This window comes from Plasmodium coatneyi, chromosome 7 (genome assembly GCF_001680005.1).
Source record: "Plasmodium coatneyi strain Hackeri chromosome 7, complete sequence".
In the NCBI taxonomy this organism is placed as follows: Eukaryota; Apicomplexa; class Aconoidasida; order Haemosporida; family Plasmodiidae; genus Plasmodium; species Plasmodium coatneyi.
Window position 1 is genome coordinate 1,788,600 of NC_033562.1, and position 18,870 is coordinate 1,807,469.

The 18,870-nt window shown below is 36.2% G+C and overlaps 3 protein-coding genes across 3 annotated transcripts; all 3 read right to left on the bottom strand.

Moving 5' to 3' along the window:
- Positions 1-6: 6 nt before the first annotated feature.
- Positions 7-761, bottom strand: PCOAH_00019230 (SICA antigen; the record flags this gene model as incomplete). Its single annotated transcript, XM_020058732.1, has 2 exons — positions 7-411; positions 738-761. 2 exons carry the CDS (start codon positions 759-761, stop codon positions 7-9), a joined length of 429 nt encoding a protein of 142 aa, XP_019914288.1.
- A 6,375-nt stretch (positions 762-7,136) lies between these two features.
- Positions 7,137-10,358, bottom strand: PCOAH_00019240 (Uncharacterized protein; the record flags this gene model as incomplete). The annotated part of the gene is made up of 5 exons (XM_020058733.1): positions 7,137-7,504; positions 7,527-7,574; positions 8,066-8,218; positions 8,350-9,459; positions 9,608-10,358. 5 exons carry the CDS (start codon positions 10,356-10,358, stop codon positions 7,137-7,139), a joined length of 2,430 nt encoding a protein of 809 aa, XP_019914006.1.
- Positions 10,359-10,468: 110 nt separating this feature from the next.
- Positions 10,469-11,456, bottom strand: PCOAH_00019250 (SICA antigen; the record flags this gene model as incomplete). Its single annotated transcript, XM_020058734.1, has 2 exons — positions 10,469-11,230; positions 11,364-11,456. The coding sequence occupies 2 exons, from the start codon at positions 11,454-11,456 to the stop codon at positions 10,469-10,471; spliced, it is 855 nt and encodes a 284-aa protein (XP_019914120.1).
- Between the last annotated feature and the right edge of the window lie 7,414 nt (positions 11,457-18,870).

Sequence of the window (18,870 nt, forward strand, 5' to 3'; positions counted from 1 at the left end):
CCTTCCCTAAACCCCGAACTCTGAACTTGGAACCTGTTCCTTAGGAACATCTACCATAGGAACATTTTCTTCCTCTTCCATGAATTTTGATCCCATGAACTCTTGAACCAAACTTTCAAAAAAGTCTTCCTTCGTCAAATGCAGGCGCTCCTTTTGACATTCGTCTAAGACTTCTAAATGAATATCAATAATCATGCGGCGACCAACACCACGGCTATCAGCACGCTTACCAACTTGTTTCCCTCTTTTCTGTGGTGTTGATCTTGGTTGTTTTCGTTCCTTTACTAAGGTATATGCATGTTGACCATCTGCCTGGTCGTCCACATGATCAAGGAGTTGTTCTTGTACAGTTGGACCAGGGATTTGAGGAGCTCTTCTGTAACGTGTTCTTTCTTTGCCGAGGGCAAAATACTACAAAAAAAAAAAAAAAAAAAAAAGGGAGAAAATGTTTCTTTAATAGGGGTGTGAAATGTTGTTCACGCAACAGTTATAACTAATTCAAACCCAAGTGTGAAATCCTACACACACACTCCCTAAAATGCGAAATCCTACACATACACCCTACCTACTCATTCATGCATTTACTTTTTTTTTTTTTCTTTTTCTTTTTTCTTTCTTCTTTTTCTCTAAAAATATTTTTTTTTTTTTTTTTTTTTTTTATTTTTTTATGTTTATTCGTGTTGATCATTTTATTGTGTATTATTATTTTTTTTTTTCCATGCTATTGAATTTTTTACTGTATAGATTAGAAGGAGAAGCATCTAGTTAACGCATTTGTTTTTTTCTTGAGATGTGCGTTACCGAGGATTATTTTTTTTGGACACTTCAACATTCACATGAAAAAGGGAAATATTAAAAGGGGAAGAATTTCGTTTAAAAAAGAAAAGGAAATGGTAATAAATTCAACAAATATTGTGTTCAATTGTTGTATGTTACAAAAAAACATGGTTCCTATAAACGAAATTAATAATATATATGCGTGTAAACTAAAAAAAAAAAAAAAAAAAAGAACACATAGTCTACTAAATTTTTCGCGGATCAAATATTAAACGGAAACTTATTATATCTTTGTCATTTAATGATGCATTATAGGTCTGCGCAGTCATAATGTAATATTAATATTATGTTATATAAATAATATCTGAAAAAAGAAGAAGAGAAAAATAGACTCCTTGGGCACACATGAACAAAATAGGATTTATTCAATTTAAAAAAAATAACAGCCAAAAATGCGATGACTCCCTCAGAGAGCCTATCATTTTTTAAGTGTTAACATAATATAAAGGGTGAAGTATAACACCGCACACCGTTTTTTTACTTTTTTCAAATATTTTGTAATGAATGATCTAAATATACAACTCCTTATCATGCAAGTTTTCTTCTATTTCACACTCCTCAAATACTAATGCTAAGATTAACATCCTCAACTTTGGTGCTAAAGGATTGTTCGGCTTATACGATTCTTTACACAATTGTTGCCAAGGAATTAGTATCCACAAGCGTTTTGCTTTTTTCAAACATTTCGTAATGAATGATCTAAATATTCAATTCCTTTATCATACACAGACACTTTTTCTCTTCCCTTTCACTCTCCTCAAACAACAGACCCCAAATGACCATGCATACTCTCCATAACACATACTAAGAATTATGGGCGTGATGTACATATTCCCGCTAACATGTATTCACATGTGTTCAATTTATATTTTCCTTTTTTTTCCCTTTATCGTGTACCAAAATATGAACTTTAATATATACATATGTAGGCTGCTCACCATGGTTCTTATTGGGAAGATGGCAAAACGACCCCCAAATTATACGACGCCGTTCAACCCTAACTCATCCTCATCCCTTTTGTACAGTAGCATCCTAGTGAGCAAATGTAGCGCACACTTGACGTCGTTACAACTGTGCTGACCGAATGATCTATATGATTCATATGGTTCATGTGACCCATATAATTATGTATATGTCTATCTGGAACACCTGAATTATGCAAATTCATAATATGCAATTAGGCAGTTCTCTGTGCTCTGTATAGGGCAAACACCTTTTAAGGCCTCTATGTACACACCCTCTGTGAACACATAATACGTGTTTATAGCAACCGTAGTATTGGAGGTTTGTCTGCACTCTCGTCGCCTGGGGTGACAACCCGTGATGGGCAACACCCCATGGGGAACACCCCGATGGTAGGTTCATCCCCGTTAGGATGGCTTTCCCTATTTGTAGATCCCCTTTGGAGTCTGCCCCTTTGGGGTCTACACCCCCCCTGGTTGTTTCCCCTCCTAACCTTATCATACGAACCCACCCCCAAAAAGTGCAAAAAAAAAAAAAAAAAAAGGGAAATTAAAAGTATGGAACGTCCATGGAACGAATGAGGGAGAGTGGAAATGCCAAGCTGGGGGAAAGTGTAAATGGGGGAGAGGAATATAGGCTACATTCTTTGGTTGTATTTAAGAGGGCATATTTCATTCTTAGGATGGGCAGTGAGGGGTCTAAAGGACGTCTACATATGTGCGATGTCGTTTTTACTTTAGTTGAGTTAAAAAAAGCGGTTTTTCTCTGTATTCGGGACGCATAGGAACGTATTTTGGTAACCAACATGTTTGATATAATTGTGGTGATATTCCCATAGGGAGGTGGTGTAATACGATGGAGTAAAGGTTGTATGGGTATTATTAAGGAGGAACCTAAAATTTTTATGTAGAAAATGCATAAGAGAATATTATAAATGAATAATTGTTAGCACAACATCGAAGTTAACAAGGGAAAAGTATGTAGAAATTAACGCTGCTCTTTGAACATGTTGGGGGGGGCGCGACTATAGTGTATTCAGCTTATTCTCTTATAAGATATTCCTTAATAAACTTCTAACATATTGCTATGCAGTTCTATTGGTAATCATATTTGTTGTACGCACACACAAAAATAACACAATATATTAAATTCCTCATTCATTCTTTCCTTCTTTCCTTTCTACCTTCTTTCCTTCCTTAGACCCTCCTTTCCTTCTTATTCCTTCTTTTTTTAATTTTTTCTTTTCTTTCATAATTGTAACTTATCATCATTATCATGTGGTCCTGCAACAAAATAGTGCGCACAAATGGCAGTAATGATGATGATCATCATCATTCATATATAACAATATATATATATATTTACCCTAACATCGTATACATATATAAAAAAAGGAGTTCCACCCAAAACCCCAAAACTGCCTAACCCTTTCTAACCCTCCCTGAATCTTCCTAATACTGTAAAATAAAAGGGAAAAATGAAGAAAAGTGCGTTTACATTAATATATAAAAAGTAATATGCATTATGGGAGAAGTGACTCAAATAATCTGATGCACATTCCACATATAAATATGTGCAGTATACTTATCGGAGAAGAGAAAAAAAAAAGGGGGGAATACTATTATTGAACAGTCATGGAAGAAGACGGGTGAAGTGTACTGCACAGAATATATTATTATGAGGATTCGTAACATTCTCCCCATCTCTTCTTCACATGCAATCAATATAATGTTTCTCATTATTTATGTATCACTTATTTGTATATATGTCAACGATTCACTTATTGAATAATAAGGAATATGCACATTTCGGGGGGATGTAAATAATCTCTATATGAACTACGCAATATATTTGTTAATAATGTATTTTAATAATGCTCCCTTTTGAACATCAATAAAAGATAAAATGAATAAGATGTACTAATATTTTCTTCTCGTTAAGAAAAAATTTGCACTCCTCTCTATATACATGTAATAATGGAAGTATATAAATAATAATTTGGTGTGTTCAATAATTACGTATAATATAATACCATAAATGAATAAAAAAAAATAGAGGGGGGCGGAGGGGCTTGAATATTTCCCTTTCTTTACTTTCCAATTTCTTACCACAACTTGTTCATACTTCCGTATTAGTTATGTGTACATGTGATGACCTGATATACATGAATGTGTAAAATATATTATAGTTGTATACGGAATGAGCAGTATATATAATATTGAGAAGAAGGTTTTTTTTTTGTTATAATCTCGTTTATAATTATAAAAACAAGTGTAACGATCATACACCTGTTTATTCGTAATCATTATGGATGAACAGGGGGAAATGTCTTACATATATATACTCTGTACGAATATGTATAAGGAGCACATTCTAATATAAATTTGCTACATGTGCAAAGAATATATATGAACAATGGTGACAGGAGAGGAGGTACTTGGACATTTGTTCTTTTTTTTTATTTCAAGTGGATGTACGACTACTACTACTATACATATATAATTATATTCTTCATGTGTTCACCATAATTCAATAGAAAAATGTAAAAAAAGAAAATAAATGGAAGAATATACACACTCCTCCACCTCCTCATTATATATGTTCTTTTCAATTTTAATTTACATTTTATAGGATGAATGTTTTGCACAATTACCTTCAAGGCAAGCCTATACTATGTTCGACAATAAGGAGACACTGTGTAATCAATGGGGAAATGTTGGGGAACAGAATAGAATAGAACAATTAGTGAAGACAGTACTAGGAACGTACGTAGCGGCTGATAGTAATTTCGAGAATAGAATTATGAATAACTACTGTTACGCGTGCACTCTGGGAAGCGGGTTTCCATACTATGATGGACGTTGTAATTTTTTTTATTATTGGCTAGGTGATAAAGTAAAAGGCCAAACGAAAACTGACCACCCACTGGGAACAGCTATAGAGACAATTTACGAAAAGCTGGAGAATTCAGGTCTTGGAAAGAAATGCAGCAAAGAGTGTAAAAGATTATACAAGGACGAAAATATTACCAAGGACAAATTCAAACATAGGAAAATAGTATATGATTATTTCTATGACTACAAAGAATTACCTAAGAATATTAGCACCTGTAGTTCCCGTTGCTACGAACAATGTAACAAACATTTACAGGCCATTAAAGACGCATGTAGAGCTGTGGAAAAGGATTGCCCATCATGGATAACACATGGGAGTGATAAATATTGTGACTGGTTCAAGGGGGAAAATGCGAAAAATAATTACTGTGATCCGAGCAAACTTTCACAATTGCCATGCCCGAAGAAACCGTCTGCTGGAGATGACTTCGACCTTGGCGACGCCGTGGTAGATGGTGGTATTGGTGGAGAAGGAAAGGGAGGGATTGACGGTGGTGGTAGTCACAGAAAAGAAGGTGAAGAACAAACTATGAACGGTGTCGTTCCTGCTGTGTCTGGTGGTCTTGCTGCAATAGGAATACCTGGAATCCTTTTCTTTTTATATAAGGTACAATTATAATTGTAATTACCTCACTACACACACTTAGAAGTATATAAATAATAAACATATTCATTACTTACTATTTTTTTTTTTTTTTGTTTGTGTGTTCGTCTTCTCTATATAAAAAAGTGTGTATACATACATAAAAATTGAACAATGCTGTATATGTGGGATGCTTATTTTGCACACATTCTTTTCTTTTCCTTGCTTTCCACCCCCCATTCCTACTTCAGTATACTTCCTTATTTTCTGGGTTACGTAACACTTTTGGAGGAAAAAGCAGAAGAAAAAAAAGATCCATCAAACATGATTTCGACTCACTCACAGAAGACGACACCTTAACAGAATACTCAACAGAAAATTCAACACTCGGTTCAACTACGGAAGAATCTACTGTATATGGTGGGCGAAGACCACCATCTGGAAGAAGAGGACGAACACATAATGGAAGAGAACATCAGCAAAGGCAGAATATCAGTTATGGTCGCATGTGATGCGTTTCTTCCCTGCTTTTCTTTTTTTTTTTTTTTCTTCCTTTTTAATATAATGAACTAAATAAATTTAATTTTTTTTTCTTTCTTTTTTTGTTTAGTAAGCCAGTTTTTGTCCTTAAAATATTGATTCTTTTTCGTATGTACACACACATATGTGTGACATGGTGAAAAATTTGTGTAATTGTGTACACAGTTCCATTCTTTTTTTTTTTTTTTTTGTAAGAACACTTCTTATTTTTTTGCGAGGAGAGGAAGAGCAGTGCATTATGATATATGCGATGTGCTCATGGGAGCTAGAAATGCACAAGTTTGCGCAAAAAAAAAAAAAAAAAGCAGTGTAAGCCAAGCCCCCTCCTCCTTTTTTGGGGGGACTCTTATCATAGCAACATCTGTGTAAACTAAAAAAAAATTTTTTTTTTCCACTTATATTAATTACACATAAGCGTAAAACATTTAATACAAGAGGGAAAAAAAAGGAAAAAAACAACCCCATATAACAAAAAAAAATTATTTACGAGGTTTCGCATATAGGCATCACACATGAATGTAAACAATTTAATACACAAAACGAAAAAAAAAAAAAAAAGGAAAAATATTTACTTACACCCTAAAACCCGGAATCTGAACTTGGAACCTGTTCCACAAGAACACCTTCCTTTGGAAAAAAGTCTTCCTCCCTAAACAGGGAATCTGAACTTGAAAGTTAAACCCCTTCCTTCGGAACATCTTCCTTAGGAACAAAGTCATCTTCCGTAAACCCGGAATCTAAACTTGGAACCTCCCCCTTAGGAACAAATGCTTCTTTCATAAACCTGGAAACTGAACTTGGAACCTGTTCCTTAGAAACAAGGGTCTTCTTCCCTAAACCCGGAATCTGAACCTTGAACATCTTCCATACGACAACCCTCCTTCGGAACATCTTCTTTAGGAACATCCTCCTTAGGAACATCATCCATAGGAACCTGTTCCTTAGGAAGATCAACCATAGAAATCTCTATACTTGGAATCTGTTCCTTAGGAAGATCAACCATAGAAATCTCTATACTTGGAATCTGTTCCTTAGGAACAAAGTCTTCCTTCCCTAAAACCCGGAATCTGAACTTGGAACCTGTTCCATAGGAACACCTTCCTTAGGAACTTCTTCCTCAGCAACAAAGTCTTCCTCCCTAAACCCGGAATCTGAACATTGAACCTCTTCCTTAGGAACACCTTCCTTAGGATGAAAGTCATCCTCCTTAAACCCGGTATTTGAACTCGGAACCTGTTCCTTAAGAAAACATTTCTTAGGAAGAAATTCTTCCTTCCCTAAACCCGGAATCTGAACTTGGAACCTGTTCCTTAAAAACATCAACCATAGGAACTTCTTTCTTGGGAACAAAGTCTTCCTTCCCTAAACCCGGAATAAGAACTTGGAACCTGTTCCTCAGGGACATTTTCTTCTTCTATAAATTCGCTTCCCATGAATTCTTTAACCAAAATTTCAAAAAAGTCCTGTTTTGTTAAGTTTGTATCCCCGTTTTGACATTCGTCTAAGACTTCTAAATGAATATCAATAATGGTACGCCGACCAACAACAGGACGACCAGTACGACGGCCAACACGTTTTTTTGGCCTCTTCGTTCTCGTTGGAACAGATCTTGGTTGTTTTCGTTCCTTTACTAAGGTATATTCATGTGGACCATCCTGGTCGTCCACATCATCAACGAGTTGTTGTTCTAAGGAAGGTGGACCACGTACTTGATAAGCTCTTCTGTAACGTTTTCTTCGCTTGCCGAGGAAAAAATACTGCAGAAAATAAAAAGGAAAGGGTTGTTACTGGGGGTCAAATGGAAGGTTGCTAGGGTGTAGGGGTGGTGGAAAGAAGGGGTATAGGGGTGGTGGAAGGAAGGGGTGTTAGGGTGTGTTTTTAGAGTGTGAAATTTTGTTATTAGAAGAGTAATTATCATTATAAAACATGTGTATAATTTGCTCATTTTAAACGAAAAAAGAATATTCTTCTTTTTTTTTTTTTTTTTTCCTTACCTTCCACAGCAAATAACTTATGACAGAGGTACCAATGAAAACGGGAATGGTAGGAAGGTATGGGGAAAGAAGATCAGGAAGGTTAATTCTGTTATGAACTGATCCTGCTGTTGGTGTACGTGTTGCTGTTGTAACAAACGCTGATTTGTCCGTTGATGTACTTGGTAAAGTTGCGGGGACAACAGGAGCAGTTGGACCAGGCACGACACCACTGGTAGCAGGTGGAACACCACCTTGTGAAGTATGGGAACCACCTAGGCCACCCTGACTACCACTTGTCTGTTCCGGGTTAGAGTTAATATTGGGAGAGTTCGGTGTAGATGGGTGACCATCATGAGTGCCAGGTGAAGTATCAACTTCTCCTGCTTGCTTCGTCTCGGTGGGGACCTGTGAACCACTTCCTGGACCTAAATAATAAATTGGAAGGAAGAGTATTATGTATGGTTAGAAGTGATATAACCTAAATTGATGCAGGCACCTTGGTGTACATTTATTAGAAGTGTTTGTTCTATTTCTCTCTTCTTTTTATTATTCTTACCTGGATCCTCCGGCTGACCTGGGAGACTTGTACTTGTGGAGCCTGGACCTGATGTAGTGGAATCAGAAGATGAGTTCGCCTGCTCGCGCGCAAGTTTCTTAAGGAGTTCACAGGAAGGTTGATTTGGAATATTATAGTGACCCTCGGAAACTGAAGCGAACGAACCAGCTTCGGACTTGGTACTAGTGTGGGAAACACTTGCATCGTTCTCATCACAAATATCGTCAACTTCCGCCTTACCTGCCTCCTGTCCAGTTGGTACGGAGAGGACGGGTGGGGGTGGTGGAGGGTGTGGAACAGGGTCTTCGGCTCCGGTAGGGTCGGTTCTGCTAACGGCTTGGGAGCCTGGGGGACCCTTTTGCTGTGTTCTACTTTTTGATTCATGGTCCTTTATGATTTCTTCCACAACTGTCTTTATTCCTTCCTTTATTTCGTCTTCCATATCTATTCTACTTTTCATATTCTTAAGAATTTCCTTTATATCTTCTATTTCTTCACTGTCCTTACCACTCCTTCCAGCGGCCTCTACACTTCCAGTATTCGCATGCCCTCCTGCCATATTCGGCACATTCTTATGGGTCTTCATTGCTCCACACCATTCTTCAGTACGTACTTTTGTTAATTCACCTAGAAGTGGTCTCTTCGTCATTATACCCTCTAACTCAGGTAACATGTCCTTTTCACCCCTAAATAAATTAGAATATTTCTGTAAATCACACTTCGTGTAGTTCCCGTCCTTATTCATAGTTTTCTCCCAGTTGTCCAATGTATTAAATGCGAACTCCTCCACTTCCTTCATATTACATCTCATGCGTACTTTCATTAACCAAATTTTTAACAAATCACACGGTGGAACATAGTAACAACTTGCTCCCTTCTTTATGCATTTCTTCTTTGGGTATTGATCATTATTACATTTTGAAACTATAAGCAAATTCTTCATGAAAACTTTGCAAAACTCCCTTTTCCCTTTTTTCCTTCCCTCATCATTTTCATTATCGAATTCACTATCGCACGCTCCTGCAATAGCATCAACTTCATTGTATTCATAATACTGACTATCACTTCCTATATGATTAAAGAATTCCGTAAACCATTCTTCTATGGCATCTGCAAAAATACTTGGACAATGGCAACAGCATATGGCCCGTTATTTATGCTACATGAATAATTCATTTTATCCCTCCTACAGCGAACACTGCAATAAATATACACACACATGTCTACACAGTAACTAGAATAAATAAATTATATATACCTTCCTCGTCCTCCTCAAATTGTCCATTTTCGCCTCCAATACAACCTAGCTTATCCCATGCTTTCTTCTTTATTTCCTTTATTCTTTCTTCCATTTCTTTTAATACTGTGCCAATTTTGTCCTTTGGTATGTATTGGTTCTTAGTCACTATTTCTTGCATTCTTTTCTTATCCTCTTCGCTTATCCACCTTTCCCCGTCTTCCTTTGCACTTTTCTTCTGGGCTCTCTGTTGATCCAGATTGCACCACCAATCCCAGTGTATCATATTAGACTTATCCCCATAGGGGAAATCGTTCGGATCCCCAATCCACCCTGATATTGTTTCTCCGATAAATGCCGTACCTATTTTCAGCTGATCAAAATTCATTCCAGCACATATTTTAGTGTTATCTGCCAATCCTGCTTTCTTCCTGGCTACTTCCGATACTTTGTGTGCATAGTCTGTATATTTTTTAAAGCAAGCGCGATGACCGAATAATTTTATCAAGGCCATCATGCCGACTATACACCGAAAGAATGATTTATCCTCCTTGTTCTCAGAAGTCGTTTTTGGTATCTTCCAGGTTGGTGTTTCTAATCCTTGCATGTAATAATAAATGCGCATGATGTTTTTGCACATTCCTTTTTCTGGTCCATGAATTTTGATTTTTCCGCTGGTGTCCTGCGCACACAGGCGCTGTATTTCCGGGTCCGTGTCCCGTGTAATTGTACTTCTCAGTCGTCCCCACTCCTTCTTCATATCATCCCACATTTTTACCTGCAGAATAAATTACCATAAACATATATATGTGTGAATATATTTTATTTCTTCCTAACCTCCATAGGAAACTCCTCCTTCCATTATATATTTTTTCTATATTATTATGTGATCCTCCTTCCATAATTATTATTTATTACCCCCATTTTGTCCACATCCTTCATACCGTGCGTTTTTACCCAATTTGTTATTAATTTGGAGATGAAATTAAACTGCTGTGTTGTCATTTTTTTTGGTTGCGGTGTTACATTCTGTCCCTGATGTGTTTGATGTTGTTGTTGCCCACTTGTTGACGTTGTAGTCGTAGCACCACCATTAGTCTGGAGACCTAATTTTGTTAGAGGATCCTCTTGTCCCTTACAATCCTTCTTCTCACCTGTACTCTTTATTAATCCCATAACTTTTGGTTCCTCCTCTATAGCACCACGAATAACTCCTAATATATTCATTTTCCCTACTTCCATATGCTCCATTACACTATTATACCCGCACTCCTTACATTCAGATCCTCCACCAAGGAGGATCCCTAGATTTTTTACTGCATTAAATGCACTCTCTACAGCACTCCATGAATGGCAGTGTTCCGTTAGATACAGGGCTGACCACATCTTCAGTATTGCACATTGGACATACTCCTTCATTCTCTCATCAGCACTTCCTATTCCACATTGAGCCCCACTCATTGTTTTTATGTTCAACAAATTCTTCAAAATAAGAGCACATACTTCCTTCTCCCCTTTCTTCATTTTCTCTGTTCCTGTATTCATTTTTTCGCATTCTCCTTCATAGGTTTCATCAGTATCCTCCTTCATCATTTCTTTTAACATTCCATCAATCCAACCCCTCATTTTCATTAACAACGCCGTCTGTAAATTGGAAATGGTGCATTCATATATATTTCCTGTACATTATATGTTTATTATTACTCCAGTAGAATCATATAACCTTGTATAATTACATACTTCTGTTCAATATACTTCTCTGAGTAGAATACTTTACCTCCCCTGCATTCTTCCTGCTACTTTTTTCATATCCATTTTCCACTAACCACTCTTTTTTCAATTTGTCAAACTGTCCACTGTTGGAAGACATTTTTTTGCCGCATTATTCAATAATTTGGATTATTTATCAAATAGGAATAGTATTGCATCAAATATTACATGCAACACATTCTTTACTTCTGCATGCATATTATCATTTTACAACTGACTGACATGCTCACTTCCAGGAAGTAGTATATGTGCGTAATTTTTTACTTTTTTCATTCATTTTTTCACTCCTCTTTTTATTCATTCTTTTTTTTTTATTCCTTAAAAGGAACATTATTGTGCATATATTTCATACATTACTTCCGTCATATTATTTCCTCTTTTTTTTCATTCTGTATGCAATTTTATACTTGTTCAAAAGAATGTTCTCATGTGGAATATATCTGCATGCGCATTTGTTCCAAATTAGTATGAGTTGTTTATAGAGGAAAAAAAAGAAATTACTGGAGTAAATTATTGTCACAGAAAAACGAAATATTTCACTCACCGTAGAATTTATTAAATATGCAGTTTTTGTAAGGGAAAAAAGGTTGTCATTAGTACATTGCGAATAAATAAATTGCGACGAAAAAACAAAGGGTGCATACAGAACAGAAGTGCGGAACATACTCTCTGTAATGGAATTCTCACGTGCAATATGGAAAATTACATCCGCAAAATAAGGAAATTCTGCTCAATTAAATTTGCACAGTATTGAAACTGCTCTCCCACATATCTAAAATTTATTCTTTTCCCAAACAAATATAAAAATTTAAAAGGGAGGAAAGAAAGAACAGGAAAATCCATTCTACTATTCCCCCATATTTATTTATATATGTTGCATATACCTTATTTTGTTCGACATAAATTATTTTTAGCGTCATTTACTATTCTCTACTCATTCTATGCAACATCTTCCCTTTATGCATAATTGAAGAAGGAATGGTCTCAAAATAAATAAATAATTATGGCACGCACATAGAAGAACTACCAACGCATAGGGAAGCTGAAAGAAGGGGAATTGTTCCCACAGGAAAAATTTCTGAAAGGGAATATTTTTGAATAGCAAAATTTGCTCATCATAAAATTCGCTTACAGTAAAATTGTTGGAGGGAAATTGGGAATAAGAATTAGTATTCATAATTTCCATATCCTCAGGTGTTCCACATTTTTTTCCATATTTGTTCCATACTTCCAAATAGGAGGAAGGGGGAAGGAAGTATGATGTTCGTACCCTACACCGGTATGCCATATCTGAGCACAAGTGCATGTACGCATTATAGATTACACACATACCCCCTCCCCCATAATATAATAAACATACTCTCTCCCTCCCTTCATATACATTATTCCTTCTCCTCCTTAAGGGATTTTAAGCCTTTTCTACAAGAAAAAACTGTTCTATGTAGGAATTGTCCCCCCAAAGGGACCTTTGTCACTAAGGGGAATTTTTCCCTGCAGGGAATTACCTTCCCTACCCCTTCAGGGAAGGTAACCTTTTTCCCTCCCTTGGGGGAAGGAAATGTTGTTCCCCTTCTCCCCTCCTCCTTAGACCTCCTTCCTTACTTCCACCCTACCACTGCCCTAACAACCCACCTACCACCAACCACCCTAACAACCCACCTACCACCCTACCACCTAACAACCCACCTACCACCCTACCACCTAACAACCCACCTACCACCCATAACAATCTTCCTTCCACCTACCACCACCACTAACAACCCACCTACCACGCCTAACAACCTTCCTTCTTCATCTGGATGATGAAGTATATGGGATGGAATATTCGGATGAATCTTCCGTTGTTGAGGTGTAATCGTCGTCGTCATCATCAAACTCATTAAATTCTCTTCTAAGGGACCTTTTACTTCTTCCTCTTCTGCCCCCTCCCCCAGAATGGTTATGCTTCCTCAAGAAGAAAGGTTTGTACTTGTAAAAAAAATATGCCAATGTTGGTAATGCTACTGCAGCTAATGCGCCACCAGACACAGCACCAGGAAGGATGCTGCTTCCAGCATCAGCTTCTTCCCCTTCTTTTCTATGACTACCACCACCATCACTCCCTCCCTTTCCTTCTCCACCAGAGACACCATCCACTAAATCGGCATCGGAAAAAGAACCACTACTACCAGCTTGATTTGGGTTTGGACAGGAACCTTGATTGCAGGTTCCAGTGGAACCTGGTCTGGGACTACCTGTGTTCTGATTACCAGTACTACCGGTACCGGAAGAACCTGGGTTCGTAACTTTTTTGCATGTTAATTTTGATAGTTTGTCTGGTTTACAGTATTCGTCTTTCTTCCCTGCAAACCAGGTACAATAAGCACCACTCTTATTGGGTTTAGTTGCACAATATGTATTTGTAGGAGAACATGCCCCCTTCAGTTTTTCTAAATGATCGTAATATGCTGGAACACAAGATTTTTGGGCTACCTCTGAATATGTAACAATAAGGCTGTAGTCTCTATAATAATCATACATAAGTTTTCCTTCGTCGAAAATGCTTCTGTCAATACTGGTGTATAGATTTCTGCATACACTCTTCGAGGCTACATCATTCAGGTCCTTGTAAATCGCTTGCATGATGGTTGAAAATGAATTAGTGTAACTTAACTTCCCCGATACTATACCCCCCAGCCAGTAATAGAAATCATAACATAATTCATGCCTGGACTCGGGGACCCCCATCACGTCATGTATATAACACCAGCCCTGTACAATTTTATTAACATGATCTCCTTTTCCAAGATAGGCTTTTATATTATCTTCAACTGTTCCTACTTTTTGGTGCTTAGTACACGGAGGGAAGCCACTTCCTCCTGGTTTTTTTCCGTATAAGTCCTTCTGCGATGGTAATTGTTCCAAGTGTTTCTCCTGTGTGTTTAATGGGAGACATATATGTAGCCACACATTATATATTACTATTTATAACATTATTTACAGGGTACTATATATACAATGTTTAAATCTGTTCTTTGTAAAAGATAAATGTGATTACCGTTGCTTGTGCCCCTGTTGCCATTGCTCATGTGCATATGTGTATATATATATATGTATATATATGTGTATATATATATTTTTGCCTTTCCCCCCCTTTTGCCTTGTATAAGGAAATTTTTGTTTTATAAAAAGGTTGTGTGTTTGTTGTGTGTGCCGTTTTGTTTATACTGTTCTCTCCTTTTTTCTTCCTTCGACATATATATATATACATACATATATATGTATATATATATAGTTATATATACATATGTATATATATGGACATATATGTATGTGTATATGTATGTATGATTTTTTCCTTTCACCTATATATTATTTCATTTCTTATGCACTTTTATTTTTATTTCATTTATTATTATTATTTTTTTTTTTTTTTTTTTTTCTTCTACTTTTTTTCTTCTATTTTTGATAAGTACGTTATAAAGTTCTTCATTTATATATAATATGTACATATATATGTATGTGTATTATGTATACCATCATTTTGAGCTAATCTTCTTCACTCCTTCACTACTTTTCTTCCTTCACTCCTTTTCTTCCTTCACTCCTTTTCTTCCTTCACTCCTTTTCTTTCCTTCACTCCTTTTCTTTCCTTCACTCCTTTTCTTTCCTTCACTCCTTTTCTTTCCTTCACTCCTTTTCTTTCCTTCACTCCTTTTCTTCCTTCACCCCTTTTCTTCCTTCATTCCTTTTCTTCTTCCTTCTTCTAAAAATAATTTTTTTTTCCTTTTCTTACTTTTTTCTTTTTTTTCCTTAAACCTTCCTTCTTTACACTTTTTCTTTTTTTTTTCTGCCTTAAACCTTCACCTCCTTTTTTACTCCGTCAAACCTTCCTTCTTTTACTCCCTTAAGCCTTCCTTCTTTTACTCCCTTAAACCTTCCTTTTTTTCCCCTATATGCGTTCAGAACTATAACATTTGAACATATAGGCTATCCTTTATATATATATTCGTCTGCAATGTAAACAAGGAGTTTACTCTGTTCGTATAATATAGGTGTACCATAAACTATATATATCCACCCCTAACAATGTAGCTTCCCGCAAATATTGCAACCATCAGTATGACTCCTTCCCCTCGTCCATACAGAAACGTGTATTATATTATGGGGTCAGGAAAGGAACAACGTACAAATAATAGCAGTGCGTCTACCATTCACCACTATCCAAATACCCCTTTAATGAACAGAAAATTTCCCTTTCTTTCACAGGAAGTGTAGGTGCTCCGTTCACCCTATCCTTTGCCTATCCATACCAACATGTATAAGACTGGTGTATACATTGAACTGGTATGGATTGAAACTGGTATGGATTGAATTTGTATAGATTGGACACAATCAACACCCCTCCCCACCCCCCACATGTCGATAGGGAGGAGGAATGTTATCATCCATACGGAAAAAAAAACTATATATACATAGTTTTTAAGATGTTTGAAGAATAGGTGTGCAAAAAATGTGCACAAAAAGTTTGGGGCAAAAAAAAAAATATATAATATAGAAAAATGTATGGGGAGGCGATGGGGGAAAAAAAGAAAAAAAAAAAGGGAAAAAAGTGTTCCACATTTCCACATTTTACAACTTACAACTTATAACTTTGATTATAGTCTTTATTTGTATTTATAGTTTGTGTCTTTTGTATTTGGAACGTTGGATATATTTTTTTCGGGCTCGGTAATAATAAAATGCTAATAGGGCACCAATTCCAAGGAGTACTAAGGCAGTGGAGGCTGTCCACATTACCAATAGGGTCCCTTGAGGTATTATTAGTTTACTCATTTTATCTGTGTCGATTCCAGGAAGCTTCGAGAAGTCACTAACAAATGTGCCCATATTTGAACTTGCTACATTCAGAAATAGTACACAAAGTGCCACAATACCTAGTATAAGTAGTAGTAGGGTTCTATGTTTCATTCCTCGACGACAATCATAAAAAAAATTTTTGCACATTGTTTTACATCTCTCTTTTAGGGTGGTATTATTTTGGTTCTTCCTTCTATGTGGTAAATTACATGAATTTGTTCCTAAATTAGTTTTTTTAGGTGGTTCATTCATGAAAGTTCCTTTAGGGGGGTCATAACTTCTATGATGAAATTGATTTGGCAATTGTGTTCTTGTACTAGATTGACTCGTCACCGATCCGTTACTGCTCTCATCTGAGGTGTCATATGTGCTTATTGCACACACCTAAAAAATGAAAAGGAAAGGAGAGTAAAAAAAGATGTGTGTTCATAATTCATGTGTAGTGTATAAGTATTATTTTACAAAATGAAAGGAAGAAGGGGGGACGGGGAAAGGGGGAAGGGAAGAGAACTTCCCTTCCCCCGCTTCCTCGTTCCTCGTTCCTTCAACCCTTCCCTAAGCCCCCCATTCCCTTCCCTTCCTTCACTCAACAAAAAAGAAAGAAAAAAAATTTTTTATTGTAAAAATTTTTTTAATCATAACAGTGAATGTGTGCGTCAATTTTTTAAAAAAAAGTGTAACAGCAGTTCCTAATCTTACGTAGTGGTGGTGGTCATATTGTGCCCATGAGGAGTAAAGTACCAAGCTAAGTATGAACAGCTTTGCAGAGAACATCATCTTACTCTTCTTTGTTTGTTTTTCTTCCTTTTTTTCTTGTTTTCTTCTTTTTTTTTTTTAGTGTAAATAAAAATGTATAAAAAATGAAAAATTTTTTACTTTTCTTTTAGGTACATTAAATGGATTGTATGGATTGTGTATGATGATGTTTATTATTATTATTCTTTCTTCTTTGTGTTGAACATAAAGAATGTGTTAAATTCAATTATGCTGCTGGCGATTTCTTATTCTATTATTAGTGTGTGTGCATACATATATATTTTTTAAAATATAGAATTTATTAGAATGCATAATAATTTATGCATAGAAAAATATAATAAATTTAAAATAATAGGAAAAAAATGATTTTATTCCCATTTATTTTTTATTCAGAAAATTAAGTTAAAGATGTGGTCAATTGTCACCAGGAGAAATATTACGCACGCCCCGAATAGATAACACTTCTGACGGTGTAGTAAGAGCTAATTAACCATATTTTTTAAGAGTAGAATTTTATATGTTTGTATGTGTTCACGCTCAACATTTTTTTTGTTTCAATGTTCAGATATAAAAAGGGTGATAAAAAATAATAGAAGAAGAAAAAATGGAACTGTTAAAGGCGTAAGTTAATTTTTCTATATGTTCGAAGAAATGGAATAGTGGAAGAAAATTGAATGTTTTTTTTCTTTTAGTTGTAGGGCATTAATATTTTCTACTTAGGTTAAGGAAGTGTAGGGGGAGGGGTTAGGTGTAGGGAGCAAATTTTTTGTGCTTTTTTTTGTGTATATATGCTATGATCAATTTCCTATGGGGAGAGAGTGTACAACAATGTTCCACTGTTTTCAATTATTTTTTGTACTTTTAAATTATAATAATAACTATTGGTATCGTAAAAAAAAATATTATACACACATTCATTAATATGTACGTGTACACCACTACATAATTTATTCCGTTAGAAAGTTTGAGTAGCTGCTATAATACCTAATGCGCACAAAGGACCATGGTACATATAATCTCCGTTGCACAGATTTTTTTCATTTATTGCACAAGTATTGTACATTTTTTCTCTATGTTCGCCATAAATTTGGATCATCTTTCTTTTTTAGATTAAAAAAAATTCTTCCACAAACAAAAGTTCCTTCCCCCCTAACAATCTTCCTTCCACCAACCACCCCTAACTCTTCCTTATAATACCACTAAGCCTTCATTCTAACACACCTAACACACCTTCCTTCCACCAAACACACTTAACAATCTTTCCTTACACTACCTAACAACGCTTCCTTCTACCAACCACCCTTAACAACCTTCCTTCCACCCCTAAGAATGTTCCTACTACCAACCATCTAACAGAACCTTCCATTCACCTACCACCCCTAACAACCTTCCATCCTACTACCCTACCACCTAACAACCTTCCTTCCACCAGTGACCTAAAAACCTTCTTTCCATCCTTCCTTCCGTAACAACTTTGCTTCCCTATAGTATAAACCATGGTCTTCTTGGTTTGGTAACCACACTTCTGGAAATGGAGGAAGAAGCAACAGAAGAAGATCCACCATCAGGAATGAATTCGACACATTAACGGTAACATCAGCATCAGATTCCATACTGGACGCAACAGAAAGTTCAATGGATAATTCCACACTACGTTCTCGTGCCGCGCACACAAGATCGTCTACCCAAGGACAGTCTACACGAAGAAGAAATAATAATGCGCGGGGTCGCAGGATGGTAGGTTATCAGAACATGTAAAACACATTGTATGAATATAATGTCTACCCCCCTCTGAAGGGATATAAATGAACGCACGCGCACAGAGTTTATATATATACAGTGTGTGTATGGGAAAGATGCAAAATAACCATTCTTTCCTCCTTTTTTTTCCCTTCTTTTCTTCATATTTCATCCCTTCT